Source organism: Carcharhinus amblyrhynchos, chromosome 23 (genome assembly GCF_965287045.1).
Source record: "Carcharhinus amblyrhynchos chromosome 23, sCarAmb.v2.hapA, whole genome shotgun sequence".
Taxonomy (NCBI): domain Eukaryota; kingdom Metazoa; phylum Chordata; class Chondrichthyes; order Carcharhiniformes; family Carcharhinidae; genus Carcharhinus; species Carcharhinus amblyrhynchos.
The window spans coordinates 15486891-15505532 of NC_137346.1; the positions used below are offsets into that span (position 1 = coordinate 15486891).

General features: G+C 41.9%; 1 protein-coding gene across 1 annotated transcript in view; it reads right to left on the reverse strand.

The window, feature by feature from the left end:
* LOC145357577 (nuclear pore membrane glycoprotein 210-like) overlaps positions 1-18642 on the reverse strand; it is a 166505-nt gene that overhangs the window by 55622 nt on the left and 92241 nt on the right. The window contains exons 19-24 of the mRNA XM_080211052.1: positions 9452-9556; positions 5993-6094; positions 5787-5915; positions 4053-4180; positions 2217-2349; positions 1281-1343 (exon numbers count right to left, since the gene is read on the reverse strand). Coding sequence (XP_080067178.1) covers positions 1281-1343; positions 2217-2349; positions 4053-4180; positions 5787-5915; positions 5993-6094; positions 9452-9556 — 660 coding nt within the window. The remainder of the gene's footprint in view (positions 1-1280; positions 1344-2216; positions 2350-4052; positions 4181-5786; positions 5916-5992; positions 6095-9451; positions 9557-18642) is intronic.

Sequence of the window (18642 nt, forward strand, 5' to 3'; positions counted from 1 at the left end):
GCCCCTTTCTTCACTATCCAAAGCTCCAAGCTACAACATGCATGTAGAAGTCGATGTTGCCACAACAACTTGGAATCCTTTTGGGGACTAGTTGGCTCAGTAGACTGGATTAGATTGATGCCAATAGCACAGGATTTGATTCACGTTCCAGCTAGGAGGGATTCAGGGCCTGCCTTCTTATCCGAACTGTAGTGGAGATCATGGTGCTTTGGGTCAGACCCACCTTGTGAACTGAAGAAGAATATTCTATTTGCGTATCAGGAGCCCTTTAATAAATTCTGGTACTTCTTGATATAAAAACATGTAAAATTTAAATGTTGTTCTCTTTGAATCAAATTTAGAAATATAATTCTGAGATGAATTGCATTCACTAATTTAAATAATGTATACTGTTCTACAAAAGGCCATTCACCTTATAGCACAGATAATAGCACTACATACAATAATCAATGAAGATTTTGCTGATGATTGTTAGAAGAATATATTTGGATATGTTAAAAAATATCACTATAATCACCTCAGTATTCAGTAGTTAACATGCTTACTTCAGAATTGCTTGATTGTTCTCAGACCTCATAATGGGCTTTGCTGGGTCTTAGCTAATTTGTGATTTGAACTATCATACAATAAAGACATTTAGGGCTAATGAAGGAAATTTTGTGAATGCTATGTTACATTTCAGTAGTTCAATAACCAAACAAATGCATGGGAGGCACAAAGGTAAGTTGAATAAATTAGAGCCATCTCAATTAATATCAATAATTTTCTCAAAAATGGAATTGAGGTCAGCCAAAGCAAATCTTCTAGTGGCTCCAAGCAGGTATAAAATGCAATTCTAAACCTACTAACATCAATTTCCCATTTAACAAGACAAAAATAAGGCCACTACAGTATGTACGAAAACCAATATATAATGTTGTGCTGTTTTTTCAGAGCATTATTTTTAATATTTTATATAATTTACACTGTGCATCCCAAGTTCATCATAAGGTTCTCAATTATTAAGACCATGGCCAGAATTTTCCACTAGTTCACATCCCACTGCCATTGCAAGAGAAGACAGAGAATCCCTTCACTGCAGCAGAACTAGAGAAACTCGCCAGTGTGAACAGCTGGAAAATTCCAGTCCATATCTGTTATAAATGTACATTGGCTTCTAGTCTTTTTTATGTTGATTTTATGCTATAATTCAGAAAATATTTGGCCCCCATGGAATAGCAGTGTTCTTAAATCCTCTATTCATGCAATAAGAAAACACATATGAACTTATGTTTACTAACCTGCATCATGCCACCAATGATCAATGTCACTTTCCGTGGGATTAATCTAAAAGGTGGGAAAATCTGAAGCCAATGTAAATTATAGGTTAGCATCACATGAGCAATCTTATAAATCCTCATTTAACTTTTTTTTAACGCACAAATAAACTTGCACACAACATGTACGAATGTATTAACCCATGTTACTAATTTAGAAAACAACATGGCTCTATGATTGACACAAAAGCAAAATACTGCAAAGGCTGGACATCTGAATAAAAACAAAAAACTGCTGGAAATACTCAAAGGTTACGCTGTATCTGTGGACAAGAACAGATTTGATGGCCAGAGTTTTATCACCTTGCAGAACGGATTTTTCCGGTGGCCTTTGGCGGGATTTTACGAGCCTCGCCCGAGCAAGGTTATAACATCCTGGCCGACATTTCAGGGTGGGATGATCTCTCATCAGAATTTCAGAGTTAAGAGGGGCAAGAGTGCAGTGCTCAAGCTCTATTCTTCAGCATGTTACTCAGCAACATTTCTGTCCCTTTCCCGTGGCCTATGGCCAGTATTCCCCCAAGCAAGGAAACTATATGCTGCGTGGGACCCTGATTCCCACCATTATTTACACGATTTGGGTAATGAAAGAACAGCCAGCAGTTTATGTACCAGAAGGAAAATTTCTGGCAGGCCTCCTCGGTTTATTTTCTCACTGCTTCTATATTCCCCCCAACTTGGGATAGTATATTAAGAAAAATCAACACTTTGACACAAATATTCCCATAGTACACAAGCACTGCTATTTTACTGTTCAGGGAAAGCATCATTCTATTGAAATTGTGCAGTATGTCCTCAGGGTGTTCAAATCCATTAGTGTTTGCATTGCGTTTAAATTAAATACATATATGTCAATGCTGGCTAACTCGTATTCATGATAATAAAAGGAAACAAACTCACTTCAATCTGACGTGGGGCAGAGCTCAACTTTCGACCATTTTTGTCTCTAACAGTTGCCACAAGAGTGGTTTGACCCAAAGCCACAGCTCTAATTAAGTAACTTGCAGCATATTTATCTAAATCAGTAATTGTTCTGAAAATGAAAACGTTTGTGAAAATGCTGTGATTTATGAAATATCTCGTAAATATTTACGATTATTATAAATTATTCTAGCATAATGCTTAACACCAAAATTCTTCTTCAGTTTGGATAAGTCCAGAGTTTGGATCTCTCCACATTAAATAACCTCCAAAGCAAACAACATTCCCAAGCTAAGAAAATCAGCTGATTTGCTGGTTATATGCAAAATCATCCTTATCCCTTCCCGTTCCAATATGAATTCCATCTTTAATCAATTGCAAATTGGGAGATTTGAAAATGGGATCATGTTCAGCTGTTGGGGGGCTTGCCTGTTGGCTGAGAGCTGAAGAGAGATCTGTGCTGTCTCTTTATAGCAAGGCCCACTGCACCACAAAGCAGTGGTGAGGCCAGCTGCAGGCCTTCCTCCGGAATCAAGACCCCAGGTGCAGAGGTCTAACCTACTGAAAGCTGCTAGCCACTGGAGGTGACAAGATGGCTGCACAGTTCTACCTGTTGTGCATTCTGTATGTCAACAGGCCTATCCACCACTGGGTTAATTCTAGCATCTGTGAGATGGAGCTCTTAAGTGGTCATTAATTAGCAATTTAACAACTGCAACGGGCAGCAGGGAGGGAAGGTCAACAATGGGCCTTCCCACCAAGAAATTAATTCTAGTACAAATGATGGGTTCTGGTTCCCTAACATTCAACTGCATGCCCTTCCCACTACCAAGCTCTCCACCAGCAAGAGCAGAAGATTTTGTCTATGTATACAATTACAGGGCTTCCATAAATTCCAAGCCAATTTTCAACATTTATTAAGTATGTCTCTTCAGGTTGAACTCCGACAAAGAATTACTGGATCATATCCGATAAATGGTGAGGAAAAAAAATCCATCAAGCACGTATATTGGAATTGAGAGCAGAATCTCTCAAAATGCAGTCAATGGGTAAAGCTTCCCACTGGCATCACAAATCCAGCGAATTTCATCAATATTGCTATTCTTATTCTTATCCCTTAGCTCTTTTTATCTTCCTCATCCTTATCTTTTATTTTTGTTTGCCTTCTCTATATCTCCATCGCTCTTTTTCACTTGTTTTTACTCTTTCATTTTCCTTGACTTGTTATTTTTCTCACATTTTTCATTTATGCTACCTGTTTTCCCCTCCTGTAGGTTCCTTTATTTCTTTTCTTTCTCATTTTACACTTTACTTCTAGACCTTCCCTTTATTACCTAAAATGAGATCGACCTGGTCACTGTGTATTAGTACCACCAATCCTGTCCAGTGGGTGAATAGGATGAGAGTCAGTCTATGGGAAAAGACAGTTTTTAAGGTAGCTGATCAGGAGCCAGATAGCAAGCAGGCCAGATGGATCTTCGGCCCTCAAGCTTGAGAACTCCAATATTACTAAGTAGTGAAAGTTAATATCAAGCTATATAGCTACTGCTGCAGATGAATGTTTTTATACAACAACAAACAAATTGCAAAAGGATGGGATTTTGTGACCCTGGCACTCTGGTTTCTGTCATGACAAATGCCACAAGCCAGCCAAAGGTTCGGTGACATGGGTGAGACCTGAAGATGCTGTCTCTGTTAGCCAGAAAATAATGATCTTTGAAAGAAATATGAATTTTAGCTCTGACATTTTTGGTTCGTCTTTTTAAAATGCCATTTTCAAACAATTACACCATCTGAATTTTGCTCAATACTTACTCTAAGGTGACAATTGGGGACGCTGCCTGTAAGCTTATATTCATGTGACGGAAGTATCTGTTCAACAAGGGTTTCTTGTGAAAATCCAGGACTCTGACATTAGCTGGAACAGACTTTCCAATTTCAATCTGTAGATTTGGATAATGAAATAACTCATTTAGTTACAAACTCTGGCTCATTTTCCACCCTGGTCCCATACAGGCTTCTTTACACCATACTTTGGCTGAGGGATTTTCTTTGAAACGTTCCCCACCCATCAAAGTGCTATTGATTTAACTATAGGCATTTAGAAGTACTAGGTTAATATTGGATTACAAAAATGTAATCCCAAGGAAGTTAACTGCATGGAGTGTTAATTTCTCTGACATGTTTGGGAATGTTTATTCCATCAGAAAATAATTTAACACAAAAAAACAGAAAATGTTGGAAAATCTCAGCCGGTCTGATAGCACCTGTGGAGAAACAACAGCTTTGAGTCTGGTTGACCCTCATAAACTGCTCAGAAGTAGTAATAGCATAAGAACGTAAGAAATAGGAGCAGGAGTAGGCCATCTGGCCCTTCGAGCCTGCCCCGCCATTCAATAAGATCATGGCTGATCTGTTGTGGCTCAGTTCCACTTTCCGGCCCTCTCCCCATAACCCTTAATCCCCTCTCTTATCAAAAACCCATCAACCCGCTTCTTGAAAATATTTAGCGAGGCAGCCTCCACCACTTCAACGGGTAGAGAATTCCAGAGATTCACCACCCTTTGAGTGAAGAAGTTCCTCCTCAACTCCGTTCTAAAACGCCCCCCCTTTATCTTGAGGCTGTGCCCCCTAGTCCTACTGTCTTTTTTGAGCAGGAAGAGTCTCTCCACCTCTATCCTATCCATCCCATTCATCATCTTATACGTCTCAATGAGATCTCCCCTCATTCTTCTAAACTCCAACGAGTACAAGCCTAGTTTATTCAGCCTCTCCTCATAGCTCAACCCCCTCAACTCCGGTATCAGCCTAGTAAACCTCCTCTGCACTCCCTCCAAGGCCAAAATATCTTTGCGCAGGTGCGGCGCCCAAAACTGCACACAGTACTCCAGCTGCGGCCTCACCAATGCCCTATACAGCTGCAGCAAGACCTCCCTACTTTTATATTCAATCCCCTTCGCTATGAAGGCCAGCATCCCATTCGCCTTCCTGACCACCTGCTGCACCTGCAAGCTGGGTTTTTGCGACTCATGCACAAGGACCCCGAGGTCCCTCTGCACCGTCGCCTGCTGCAGTTTTTCGCCACGTAAGTAATAGTCCTTCCTACCATTCTTCCTACCAAAGTGGACCACCTCACACTTGCCAACATTAAATTCCATTTGCCATTTCCTGGCCCATTCGCCCAGCCTATCTAGATCCTTCTGCAGACTCTCCACACCCTCCGCACAATTTGCCGTTCCCCCAATCTTGGTGTCATCCGCAAATTTCGACACCCTACACTCGGTTCCCTCCTCCAGATCATCTATATAAATGGTAAAAAGCTGAGGCCCCAGCACCGACCCCTGGGGCACTCCACTAGTCACCATCCGCCAATCCGAATAGCACCCGTTGACCCCCACTCTCTGCCTCCTATTTGACAACCAATCCTCTATCCACGCTAACACCCTACCCCCAACTCCAAGTCCCCTGACCTTCTGCAATAACCTCTTATGAGGTACTTTGCATAACATAATGTTTTTCATTATATTTGCATATCTACAATGCACTTACCTTGTGAATAAGATCTAGCTCAAAATCTAATACATCTGAAACATAGATTTCTGCTCTGGCTGGACCTTTGCATGTCAGGCATAGATCATATGCTTTCATTGTCACAATTCCAGGTTGTAGTGGCCTTATCTGCAACAACAAAGATGGGAGTGTCAATGCAAGCAAAACAAAAATGTAGAAAGACTTTCTGAGAACTTGATACTAACTTGTACGTAATTTTTGGCCTCCAGATACTTGCTAGTCAAAATCTCAGTGTCTGTAGTATTAACGAAAAAATATCCAGAGCCCTCAGTTAAATAAATTACTTCCTAAAAAGACAAAACGTACGTTACTGGCATTGGCTTATTTAGAAATACACAGGTCCACAATTTAAATCATGTCCTTGGATTGTTCCAAAGTTCTTTTTTCAAACATAATCATTGTTGCTATACAGGCATATGCAGGACAGCTAATTGGCACAAAGCTAGGGTTTGTAAATAGCAAATAGTTTAACATCCAGTTAGTCCTGCTTGAAGTGGTTTCAGTTGAGAGAAGAATGTTATCGAGCTCTTTCTGCAATTTTTTATAATCACCCAAACAAGTAGAGGCAGTCTCAAGTTAATGTTTCAACAGAAAAAAAGCAGGAATAGATCATTCAGTCTCTGAAGCCATCTTGTTTGGCTTCACCATTTTTTTGGCATGTGGGCATTTCTGGCACATTCTTCATCCCTAATAGCTCTTGAGAAAGTTATGGCAACCTACCTCCTCGAATATGACTGAATGACTTGCTAGACCATTTAAGAGATAACCATCCAGCTGTGGGTCTAAAGTTACATATTGGCCAAACCAAGTTGGAATGGCATACTTCCATCGCTAAAAGACATTAGTGAACCAGAAAGGTTTTCACTACAATCCAGTAGCTTCACGGCCACTGTTTTTCCAAATGCATTTATTTGAATGAATTTCAATTTTTCAGGAAATACAATCATGTTTCAGGGGGTCGTTAGTCAAGGCTTCTGGACTACTAATCCAGCAACATAACCACTATACTATCACCTACTTTTAGACCCTTGACTTGAAAAAAATAGACTTATTTCAGATTTTAAATGATTAAAAATAAAAACTTGCACTCTATGGCATGGAGACAGGCCCTTCGTCCCAAACTGGTCCATACCGACCAAAAGGTCTAACTAAGCCAACTCCATTTGCCTGCATTTGGCCCATATCCCTCTAAATCCTTCCTATCTATGTATCTGTCCAAATGCCTTTTAAATGTTGTCAATATCCCTGCCTCAATCACTTCCTCTGGCAACATATTCCACATAAGTACCATCCTCTATGTAAAAATGCTACTTCTCGCTTTCCCCTTTTAACCTAAACCTATATTCTCTAGTCCTCGATTCCCCAACATTGGGAAAAAGACTGAGGGCATTCACCCTATCCATGCCTCGAAGCAAAGGATTATATAGGGATTTTCACAAGAACCAGATGTGTTTCAAAGTGCTTCATGGTCAATGAAGTACTTTTGAAGTACATCACTGTTGCAATATAGGAAATGCAACAGCCAAAATGGGCACAGCAAACTCCCAAAAGCAACAATGTGCTAATGACCTGATAATCTGTGTGTGTGTGTGATGTTGACTGAAAGATAAATAGTGGCTGGGGCACTAAGTATAACTACCCTGTTCTTTTTTAAAATAGTATGAGAGAGAATTTCACAGTTCTACCAGCTTGTGTATGAAGAGGTGTCCTAACATTTCTTCTGAATGGTCTGACTCTGATTTTAAGATTACGTTGCCTTATTCTAGACTCTCCAACCAGCAGAATACGTTTCTCTAACAAACCTATCAATTCCTTTCAAAATTATAAAAACCTAAACAAATCTGTATTTAACCGTCTATGTCTCAGGCTATGTAAGCCAAGTTTATTAAAGCTCTCCTTCTAACCTAACCTTTGGAACCAGGGAACACTGAATTCGGACCTTGCAAGGCTGATATATCCTTTTGGATGCCTAGAGCTGCACACAATACTCCTGGTGAGGTCTAACCAGGGTTTTGTATATCTTTGAAGCCAAATGTCCTTCCCTTCTTATTCTAACATTCCAGCAAATCAGTTTTTCCAATTTTCACTTGTACCTGAATACTATATTTCAATGATCTGTTGCTAGGGCCCTAAATTTTGGAATTCCACTCTTCCTAACTTTCCACCATTTAAATAATATATAATAATAATAATCATCTGTCCTTTTTAGTCCAAAAATGAATTATCCCATTCATACCTGCATTGAAATACATTTGTCACGGTTTTGCCTAATTAATCGATCAATACTTCTTTGTAATTTTATATTTCCATGCATACAACATACACTACCAACTTCTGGGTTATCATTAAACATGGATAGTTCCACAAAGCAGCTTATTAAGGAAATTTGAAGCTAGATTGTTTGTTCAAACCCTGATTAGGCAATGATCAGTTATTTTCTGACTTAGAGGTCACTGCTATAAACCAAATCAGGTTGAAATTCAGTAACTTTATTATGAAATATATGGCTAACTTATCGTCTGGGTGTGGATGCTGTTTGCTAATGGCCACACTCTTTTTTGGAAGAAGTTTGATTTTCTTTTGTACTCCAGATCCCGCACCATTCTCCTGTGGCTTTTTTGCGGTTCAGGAATGTCTAGTTTGCAAAATGGACCCCCCACATCCTTGCTGAGGTCAGGTACTCCATTTTAAATGTGGCCCAAATATCGGACTTGCATCTACACAATTTAATTTATGATGATCACATAAGTAAAATTTAATCTCTTCCTACATGAGTTTCGGAAATCATTAACAGAATTCCATGATCAGCATTCCAAAATTTCATTTACTTAGAATTAGAATATGATCATAGCGAGGGGGATTGAATATAAAAGTAGGGAGGTCTTGCTGCAACTGTACAGGGCACCGGTGAGGCCGCAGCTGGAGTACTGTGTGCAGTTTTGGTCACCGCACTTACGCAAGGATATTTTGGCCTTGAGTGCAGAGGAGGTTTACTGATACCGGAGTTGAGGGGGTTGAACTATGAAGAGACGCTGTTTAAACTAGGCTTGTACTCGTTAGAGTTTAGAAGAATGAGGGGAGATCTCATTGAGACATATAAGATGATGAATGGAATGGATAGGATAGAGGTGGAGAGGCTCTTCCCGCTCAGAAAGGACAGTAGGACTAGGGGGCACAGCCTCAAGATAAAGGGCGGGCGGTTTAGAACGGAGTTGAGGAGGAACTTCTTCACTCAAAGGGTGGTGAATCTCTGGAATTCTCTGCCTGTTGAAGTGGTGGAGGCTGCCTTGCTAAATATATTTAAGATGTGGGTTGATAGGTGTTTGATAGGCAAGGGGATTAAGGGTTATGGGGAGAGGGCGGGAAAGTGGAACTGAGCCACGACAGATCAGCCATGATCTTATTGAATGGCAGGGCAGGCTCAAAGGACTAGATGGCCTACTCCTGCTCCTATTTCTTATGTTATGTTCTTATGATTGATTATTCAGTTTCTACAAATTGTAGTCGAAGACTCATACAATCATTTTGTGCACTGTATTCCTTCAATATTATCCATAGTGTATTTAATCTATTGGATTTTCACAAAGATCCTTATTGTTCTATAATATTATTACATATTTTTGAACAATTAAAGCACATCTTACCAAAATATCAGGATGATTGTACACAGTAAGATTTTTGGGTACTAAAGACACATCATCCACCAATAACAAATCAATAGTGGTTGTTACTGGCAAAAACAAAACATCCTGCAATGCAAAACAAAAATGAACTTATTTGACATGTATATATGGGTGAAATGGGTTTAGTATTATTTAAAACATTTGCTTTACAGGTACAAAGAATGCATGTTACCCCTTTGTAAAGAATCTTAAACAAAGAACACAGATCTACCAACCTGTGCATCCATCCCAGTTTTTTCTCGAACTGTAATACATTATTGTAAACAAAAGATGCAAACATGTTTCATTTTCATTTGATAATTTACCTTAAAAGAAGTAATTCACTTAATGTCTGGGATTGGCTGCCTCTTCTATCACAACAGATTTGATCGACTATAGCATCAAGGAACCCTAATAAAATTTAAAACCTTGGGAAAGCTGTCTATTGGTTGGAGTCGTACCTATCACAAAGGAAGATGGTTGTGGCTGCTGAAGTCCAATCATCTCAGCTAATCACAATAGTAATCTGTTAAGGCAGAGTCCTAAGTTCAATTATCTTCAACTATTTATCACCTTACTTTCACTCCATCATAAGATCAGAAGTGGGAATATTTCCTGAAGACGAAACAGCATTTACATTTGCAACTCCTCAGTTAATGATGCCGTTCGTGCCTGCGTACTGCAAGACCTGAACAATACTTAGGACCAATAGGTAGCAAATAACATTTTTCCCACACAAATGCCAGGCAATGTCCACCTCCAAGGAGAGGTTAACCATCTCCCCATGACATTCAATGGCATTTTCATTGCTAAATGCCTGACTGTAAATATCCTGGCAGTCACCATTGACCAGAAACGTAACTGGACTCAACCAGTTAAACCACATAAATACTTGAGATTGGGAATTCTGCACCAAGTATCTCACCTTCTGACTTCCAGAGTCTGTCTATCATGTATAAGACACAATTCAGGAGTGTGATGGAATATGCTCCACCTCTCTGGATAATTGTAGCTTGAACAAAACCCAAGAAGCTTGACACCATCCAGCAGAAAGCAGCTTATTTGATTGGCAGCCTACATCCACCACCTTAAATATTTACTCCCTTCACCTCAGGCTGCAGTTTGCAGGATGCACTACAGCAGAGCATCAAGGCTCTTTAGATATTTCAAACCCCTGATCTCTAAAATACAGAAACTTCTGGGACAAGGACCACAGCTGTATTTTAACATCTCCAAGTGCAAATTCTCCCCTAAGTCACACACCATCCTGACTTGGAAATATATTGCTGTTCCTTCACTGCTGCCAGGTCAAATTCCTGGAATATATATTAGGGACCAGATCAGAAACTCCAAGGTATATTACAAAGTTAGCCTAGAACCCACAAATTTGATTTTGGCATAAGAGGTTTGTGCGTAAGGGGTAAACTTTTACAACCTTGCTTGAGTGAGACCGGAAATTCCCACCCAAGGTCAACAGACATTTCTGTTGTCCACCCCTTGTCCACTTTGATTCCGTGGTGGGCGAGGTGGTAGAATTCTAGTGAAGGTGTTTCACTCCAGGTATGATTTGATTGACCCATTAGGAAGCTTTTATTAAAATAAATATTATTTAGATTTCCACACTTTTAACCCCTCTGCACAAACACAGAAAGACATCTGCCTTCTGACTCCCATACAGCAGTTTTCAGAGAAAGATCTACCTTCAAGCAGCAGAGAAAGAGACCAAGTTTCTGGCAGAACCCAATCTCCAGAAAAGGAAAGAGCTACTTCTCTATACAGCTCCCAAGTAGCAACTGAATTAGGTTTCTCTCTGTGAGCTTAGCTCCATCCAGTCACATGATTCAAGCCCCACTCTGAAAAACCTGAGGGGAAAACACTAAAATAACAACCTGCATTAGTCCAGATTAAAACAAATATTTTAGCAACGAAGATTAATTATGCTGCTGCAGTAACAACACGGCTGCTGGATATAGACAAAACAGCACCGATAATAAAATAAACTGCTAAAACAAATCCTGCACAAGAAACATAAACCAAATATATTTCTTAAAGGCACAGTATCATCACACCTAACAACACTGAGGTGTAGTTACATGGCAAGGATTGTTGCACTTAAGAAGGCAGATCAGCATCACCATTGCAAGGGCAATCATGGAAGGGAATCAATGCTGTCCTTGTCAGCGATGCCTAAATCCCACGAATGAAAATACTTCCTATCAAATAATAGCTTCATTGCTGTCTGATCAAAATATCCACATGCTACTCATAAACAAAAGGGCAGAAGTTAGCCATTGATGGTTAAAAAGGCTGCAACCTAGTCTTCCAATCTTACCTCCTTCCTTACATGCTCTAATTTTAAGCTGCTCTTTTCAACCCACCAGAGAGACATCCGCCAAGGTAAAGAGCAACTGGGTCAGAAGTGGCTCAGAAGGGATTTTTTTTTCCAACAGGATTTTTTTGTTGTTGGTTTTTTTTGTGGCTAAGAAACAAGAGTGGTTCTGCTTCACTGGACCCCATAGCTTGGGTCAGCCATGTCCTGGGCTCCTCTTACTCTATCTCCTCAGCTTACTCGAGTATAAAGGATTATTCCTTCAAGTTCTTGGCTGAGACTGTCTGACATAGAAACCCAACTCCTGCCAGTTATGCTTCCTATTGCATTTGGGTGGAGAAAGTAATCTATGAGGCAGAGGTTGTAATCTTCCAGGTCTCACCAAGTGGTCAACCACCTGTGCCTTGTTGAAGTCATTATATGCACCCCCTCCCCCCAAGTCCAAGGAATCTTGGTGGTTTGTGTACCTCATGGGTCTCTTGTGACATTTCAATGCTGGGTCTGTATCCTCCAACTTGGCATCTGATCTGGGAGAAGTTATCAGATGCCTACATGTTTCTTACGTTACGAGCGCCGGAGTTCTAGTTTGCCCTTTCCGGAGCTGTGGCTCCATCTGCAGTATCCATTTCAGATTCCCAGGTCTTATCTATGGGTGACAGAGAGGCGGGGCTGGCCAATCTAGAGGATTCTCCTTAGTTTTCTGCCTACTAGGCATTGTTGGCTCTGGGATGTACTGTGATTTTCAGGTCTGCACCTGGTCCAGACAGTTTTTCAAGCTGGCCTCACCTAGACTCAACTTAACATAGAACATAGAACATTACAGCGCAGAACAGGCCCTTCGGCCCACGATGTTGCGCCGACCAGTTAAAAAATAATGACCCACTAACCTAAACCAATCCCTTTTCGTCCATAAACCTATCCACGGATCTCTTAAACGCCCCCAAACTAGGCGCATTTACAACTGCAGCAGGCAGGGCATTCCAATCCCTCACCACCCTCTGGGTAAAGAACCTACCCCTGACATCCGTCCTATAACTACCCCCCCTTAATTTAAAGCCATGCCCCCTCGTGCTAGATTTCTCCATCCGAGGAAAAAGGCTATCACTATCCACCCTATCTAAACCTCTAATCATCTTATATGTTTCAATAAGATCCCCTCTTAGCCGCCTTCTTTCTAGCGAAAACAACCCCAAATCCCTCAGTCTCTCCTCATAGGACCTCCCCTCCATACCAGGTAACATCCTGGTAAACCTCCTCTGCACCCTCTCCAAAGCCTCCACGTCTTTCCTGTAATGTGGGGACCAGAATTGCACACAGTACTCCAAGTGCGGCCGCACCAGAGTTGTGTACAGTTGCAACATGACGCTGCGACTCCTAAATTCAATCCCCCTACCAATAAACGCCAAGACACCGTATGCCTTCTTGACAACCTTATCTACTTGATTCCCAACTTTAAGGGATCTATGTACACATACACCTAGATCCCTCTGTTCATCCACACTATTCAAAGTCCTCCCGTTAGCCCTATACTCGACACATCTGTTATTCCTACCAAAGTGAATTACCTCACACTTCTCCGCATTAAACTCCATCCGCCACCTCTCGGCCCAGCTCTGCAACCTGTCTAAGTCTCCCTGCAAACTATGACACCCTTCCTCACAATCTACCACACCTCCGACTTTGGTGTCATCAGCAAATTTACTAATCCACCCAACTATACCCTCATCCAGATCATTAATAAAAATTACAAACAGCAGTGGCCCCAAAACAGATCCCTGAGGCACACCACTCGTAACCGAACTCCATGACGAATATTTACCATCAACCACCACCCTCTGTCTCCTATCTGCTACCCAATTCCTGATCCAATTTCCTAGATTACCCTCAATCCCATACATCTGCATTTTCTGCAGAAGCCTACCATGGTGAACCTTATCAAACGCCTCACTAAAATCCATATATACCACGTCAACTGTCTTACCCCCATCCACCTCTTTGGTCACTTTCTCAAAAAACTCAATAAGGTTAGTAAGGCACGACCTACCCGCTACAAAACCATGCTATCTCCAATCAATTCATTACTCTCCAAATAACTATAAATCCTATCCCTAATAATTTTTTCTAAAACCTTGCCCACAACAGAAGTACGACTCACCGGTCTATAATTCCCGGGGAAGTCTCTGTTCCCCTTCTTAAACAATGGGACAACATTCGCTATCCTCCAATCTTCCGGTACTATACCAGAGGCCAACGACGACCTGAAGATCAGAGCCAGAGGCTCTGCAATCACCTCTCTTGCCTCCCAGAGAATCCTAGGGTAAATCCCATCCGGACCAGGGGACTTATCTATTTTCAAACCCTCAAGAATATCCAGCACATCCTCCTTATCAACTGCAATACTGTCTATTTTACTTCCCTGCAACCCAGTGTCCTCCTCAGCTATATTCATGTCCCCCTGCGTGAACTTTTCCATGTAACCAATCAAAATGATTTGCATAATTCTTTATCCAAATGTTTTCACTGGCCTCCAGTTGTCTCTCCCAGCTGCTAATTATGTGGCCTTTGCGTTGAGCTTTTTGTTGTTTTTCTGCTCCAACCCCCTCCAGTTTGGGAATAGCAAACTTAATCTGGTGCGGAGTCATCTCAACATGAACAATTCTGCGGGTGCTATTCCTGCAGTGGCAAGGGTAGAGCTGTCCTCTAATGAAATAACCAATGGGAAATTTTGGTGTCCATTGATGCTGCTGGCTGTTTTTTAAACCAGCCTTTAAAGTCTGGACCGCTCTTTTTGCAAAGTAGATCACTGATGGATGGTATGATGCTGACCTGATGAACTTCTGGCTGGTGAAAGCTGGTCCATTGTCAGACACTAGCATTTCTGGGATTCCACACGCCGAAAATGAGACGCGAAGTTTCTCTACTGTTATTATTGTGTTTGCCTAATGTATCCTATGTATGTCCTTCCACTTGCACTGGGCATCTACAATGACCAAGTACATCAAATGTGCCTGCATAAACCATTTCAGTTGACTCCATGATCTACCTGGCTATTCCCACAGGTGTAAGGGAGCTGCTGGTGGCAACTTCTGTCCTTGCTGGCATTACTTGCACCAACTTATAAGCACCGCTATGTCTGCATCCATTTCAGGCCACCAAACGTAGCTCATGGCCAATACCTTCATTTTGGATACCCTTGGGTGGCCGTAATGTAGTTCAGCCAGAATGGCATTGCAGCCTTGACTCAGAACAACCACTCTTGCGCCCCATATCAGTAGTTTATCTTCTATCCTGAGCTGCTCGCTTCTACTCAAATAAGGGTGGAATTGGGGAACTTGGCTTTTTGGCTGGTCCTCCAACTGATAACTGTAAGCCACCAATAATAATGCTCATCGCTGGATCCAAGCCTGTGCTACTGGTGGCACTGCTTTTGTCTTCTCAGTAGTCCCAGTAGTGGCTTGTGATTAGTGACAATTACAAATTTCTGCCCATAAAAATATTGATGAAATTTCTTCACTTCAATTACTGCCAATTGTTCTTTTTCAATATGGGCATACTTTCTTTCTGCTATAGCTAAGCCCCTGGAGGCATATGCTTCTGAGCGTTCCCCTCCATTTGGCCATCTATGTGCTAATACTGCCCTGATGCTGTATGGAGATGCATCACAGGTTAGCACAAAATCTTTTCTAGGATGAGAATATTCTAAGACATTTGACAATGACAGTTGTTACTTTATTTTCTTAAAAGCAAGGTCTTGAGGGGAGGATCATTCTCAAACTTGATCCTTTTTTAGCAGTTACTGTAGCGGAAAATGGTTTGGTATGAATTTTCCACAGTACGTCATCCCTGTAAAAACGACCATAACTTCTGGATGGAGGTGGCAGCTGGGGCGTCTATAATCACCCAAACCCGGTCCTCTAAAGGGTGTAAACCTGACATTCACTTTGCAACCTAGACAGGTCATCTGAGATACCAGGAAGATGCAATTCTCCCTCCTTAAGCACATGCTGGCTCTTGAAAAATGACTAAGGACTTCCTTTAGGTTCTGCAGGTGTTCTACTGTTGTTTTACCTGCAATAAGTACATCATTCAGATAAATGGCCACCTGAGGTAAAACTTGTAATATGTTCTCCATTGTTCTCTGAAAAATCGAGCAGGCTGACGATACTCCAAAAGATAACCTTGTGCACTCACAGAGGTCCTTTAGCGTATTGATCATGGAATATTTCTGTGAATTCTCATCCAGCTGCAACTGTAAATAAATATGACACATATTTAATTTCAAGAATAAGAGTCTCCCTGCCAAGTTTGCAAATAAATCCTCAATCCAAGAATCAGGTATTTGTCCAGCTATGAAAAACAGTTTATCGTTTGTTTGAAGTCCATGCAAAGACAGACTGAACCATTTGGCTTCAAAATAGGCACCACCATGCTGCCCATTCCACAAACTGGACAGATTTTATGATCCCTTTTCATTCCAGTCTTCTAATTTCTGTCTTCACTTTTTCCCTTAAAGCAAACAGTACCAGGTGGGCCTTACAAAATCACGGGATTGCGTCCTGGTTGACAAGTGATGCCGCTTTGGCATCTTTTATGGTTCTTAGTCCTTTTCTGAAAACTTCCGGGTATTTGAGTAGGACTTCACTCAAGTGACCATTTTCTAACTGAAAGATGTTTACCCGATCCAGGTGGATTTCTCTCAACCAGTTTCACCCTATTAGGCTGGGGTCCCAAGTCCTCCACTACCATTAACGGTAACCAAACTAGTACTTTTCTTAAGAGACAGGAACAAAGGTTGTACCCACAACTCTCGGAGGTTCCCTTGTGTAAGTCCTCAGTCTTACCAAAATCTTAATTATAGTTAAGGGTTGGAGTCCAGTGCGAACTTTATTTAACACTGATTTGCTAACCACCGATACAGCTGCACCTGTATCAACCTCCATTAATGCTGGACATCCATTTAATGTTACAGTTATCTTAACTGTGTCCAATTTGGACATTGCTGTACAGTTTAATTGTTGCCCATTGTATGTGGGTGGACTTTCCAGGGTGTGCACTCTCCTGTCTTTTTATTCCGCAGGTGGAGGTCCACCTCGTGTCAAACGAGGGGCATGCACACGGTGGGTCGTGCGTGGGCTGCTCTTGGAAGTTCCGGGAGTGGCCTAGTACTTCGTGTCGGTGTGTGTGCTTGATCCTGGACAGGTAGACGGGCGCCGCAACAGCTCGGTGACTAGCACTGCTAGCTGTGCAGATACATGGATTTGGGCCTGTGTCTGTGGGAGTTTGCGCATTCTCCCTGTGGTTGCGTGGGTTTCCTCCGGGCGCTCCGGTTTCCTCCCACACCCCAAAGATGTGCTCTTAGGCTGATTGGTTTTACCAAATTGACACTATTCTCCCCTGAATCTGGCTAAGTTAGGGGTTCCATTCGTAGACACGCAGGGTAGAATAGGTGTAGGGTGATGCGGCGGCGCGGGCTCGTTGGGCCGAAGGGCCTGTTTCCCGTGCTGGGTTGTTCTTTGTTGGACACTGGCCTACATGTTGTTTTCTTAGGTCTTGAAAACTTATTTTGCAGTTCCAACTCAGCATACTAGCAACAGTTACAATGCCTTGCCAGGTGGGATTCTGAAGGGACTGCTGACTGGTCAAAGATTGGGTTTGCTTTGGAGCTGTCCTGCGACAGACCTGGGTTTACTTGTATCCAGATCCTTCCTGAGGGAGACTATGTACCAGGTAGGCCTTGCGCTCACGTGGTGGTCCCTGTACTCAGTCGAGTTGGCATGGGTGTCCACTTTCATCAGGACATCTTGCAACTCATATGCCCCACTTGCCGTATTTTCCAACCATAAGGCCATGTGTAGCACCTGTTTGAAGTCCGGTTGGGCTTCTGCCAACAGCGTTTTTGGATAGTTATGTTATTTATTCCACATACCCAAATTCACAAGATTCTGCCAGTCATCTCAACCATGTTAAGAAACCTGTGACAGACTCCCCCTTCTCCTGGATTGCCAAGTAAAATCTATACCTTCTCAGGATCAGATGTGGCTTAAGGACATAATATACCCTCACTAAGTCTACCAATTCCTGCAAGGTTTTGATATCTGGTGCGACTGGGAACGTTAAGATGCAACTAATGGCAAATGCTGATGGTCTGCAAGTGGTCAGAAGAATAAACCATTGCTTTTCATCTGCCACAATGTCATGCACCCTAAAACATAACATATGCATTCAACATATGCCCAGTCCTCCACAGCAGGCTCAAAAGAGTCCAGTTTCCCAACCAGAGACACGATGTTTGAAAATGGCTTACCCCCAAGCAAAGCCAACTGTTTGTGAACAAGTCCCTTAAGGTCATTATTTCTCCCCATTGCCATTAACATAACTCCCCAGAGAACGGTGTCCCTTTACCAGATTCCTTTTATTTACAAACTCTATTCCATTCCTAGAATACTTCTGGTACACAATCAGAATCTGGAGTGCCAGAAGACCTAACATTCCAGGTGAGGCTCTCTGATTGGGCAGGCAAAATCAGGGAATTAATGCTCCAAGAGGCCAACCTTATGTGCCTCGTTGAAGTCATTACAGAGGGGTTTTGGTTTTGTTCACAATAGGGAAATTGTCAGCAGTGATAAGATTGCTAGTCCTTTTGGACTCAGCGATGCACCGATAGTGGTAGGCCCAACATCAGAAGCTAGAAAGGGCAGTTCATCTCAATGTGGTTCTGACAAGCCACTGTAGGCAGCCAGTAACTGGTCAGCATGGTGTCTTCAAATCAATTCATTCTTGGTTTGGACCATGTCCCGTTCGAGCAAAAATAAGTGCAGGAATCCACTTTCTACATGTAGTAAAG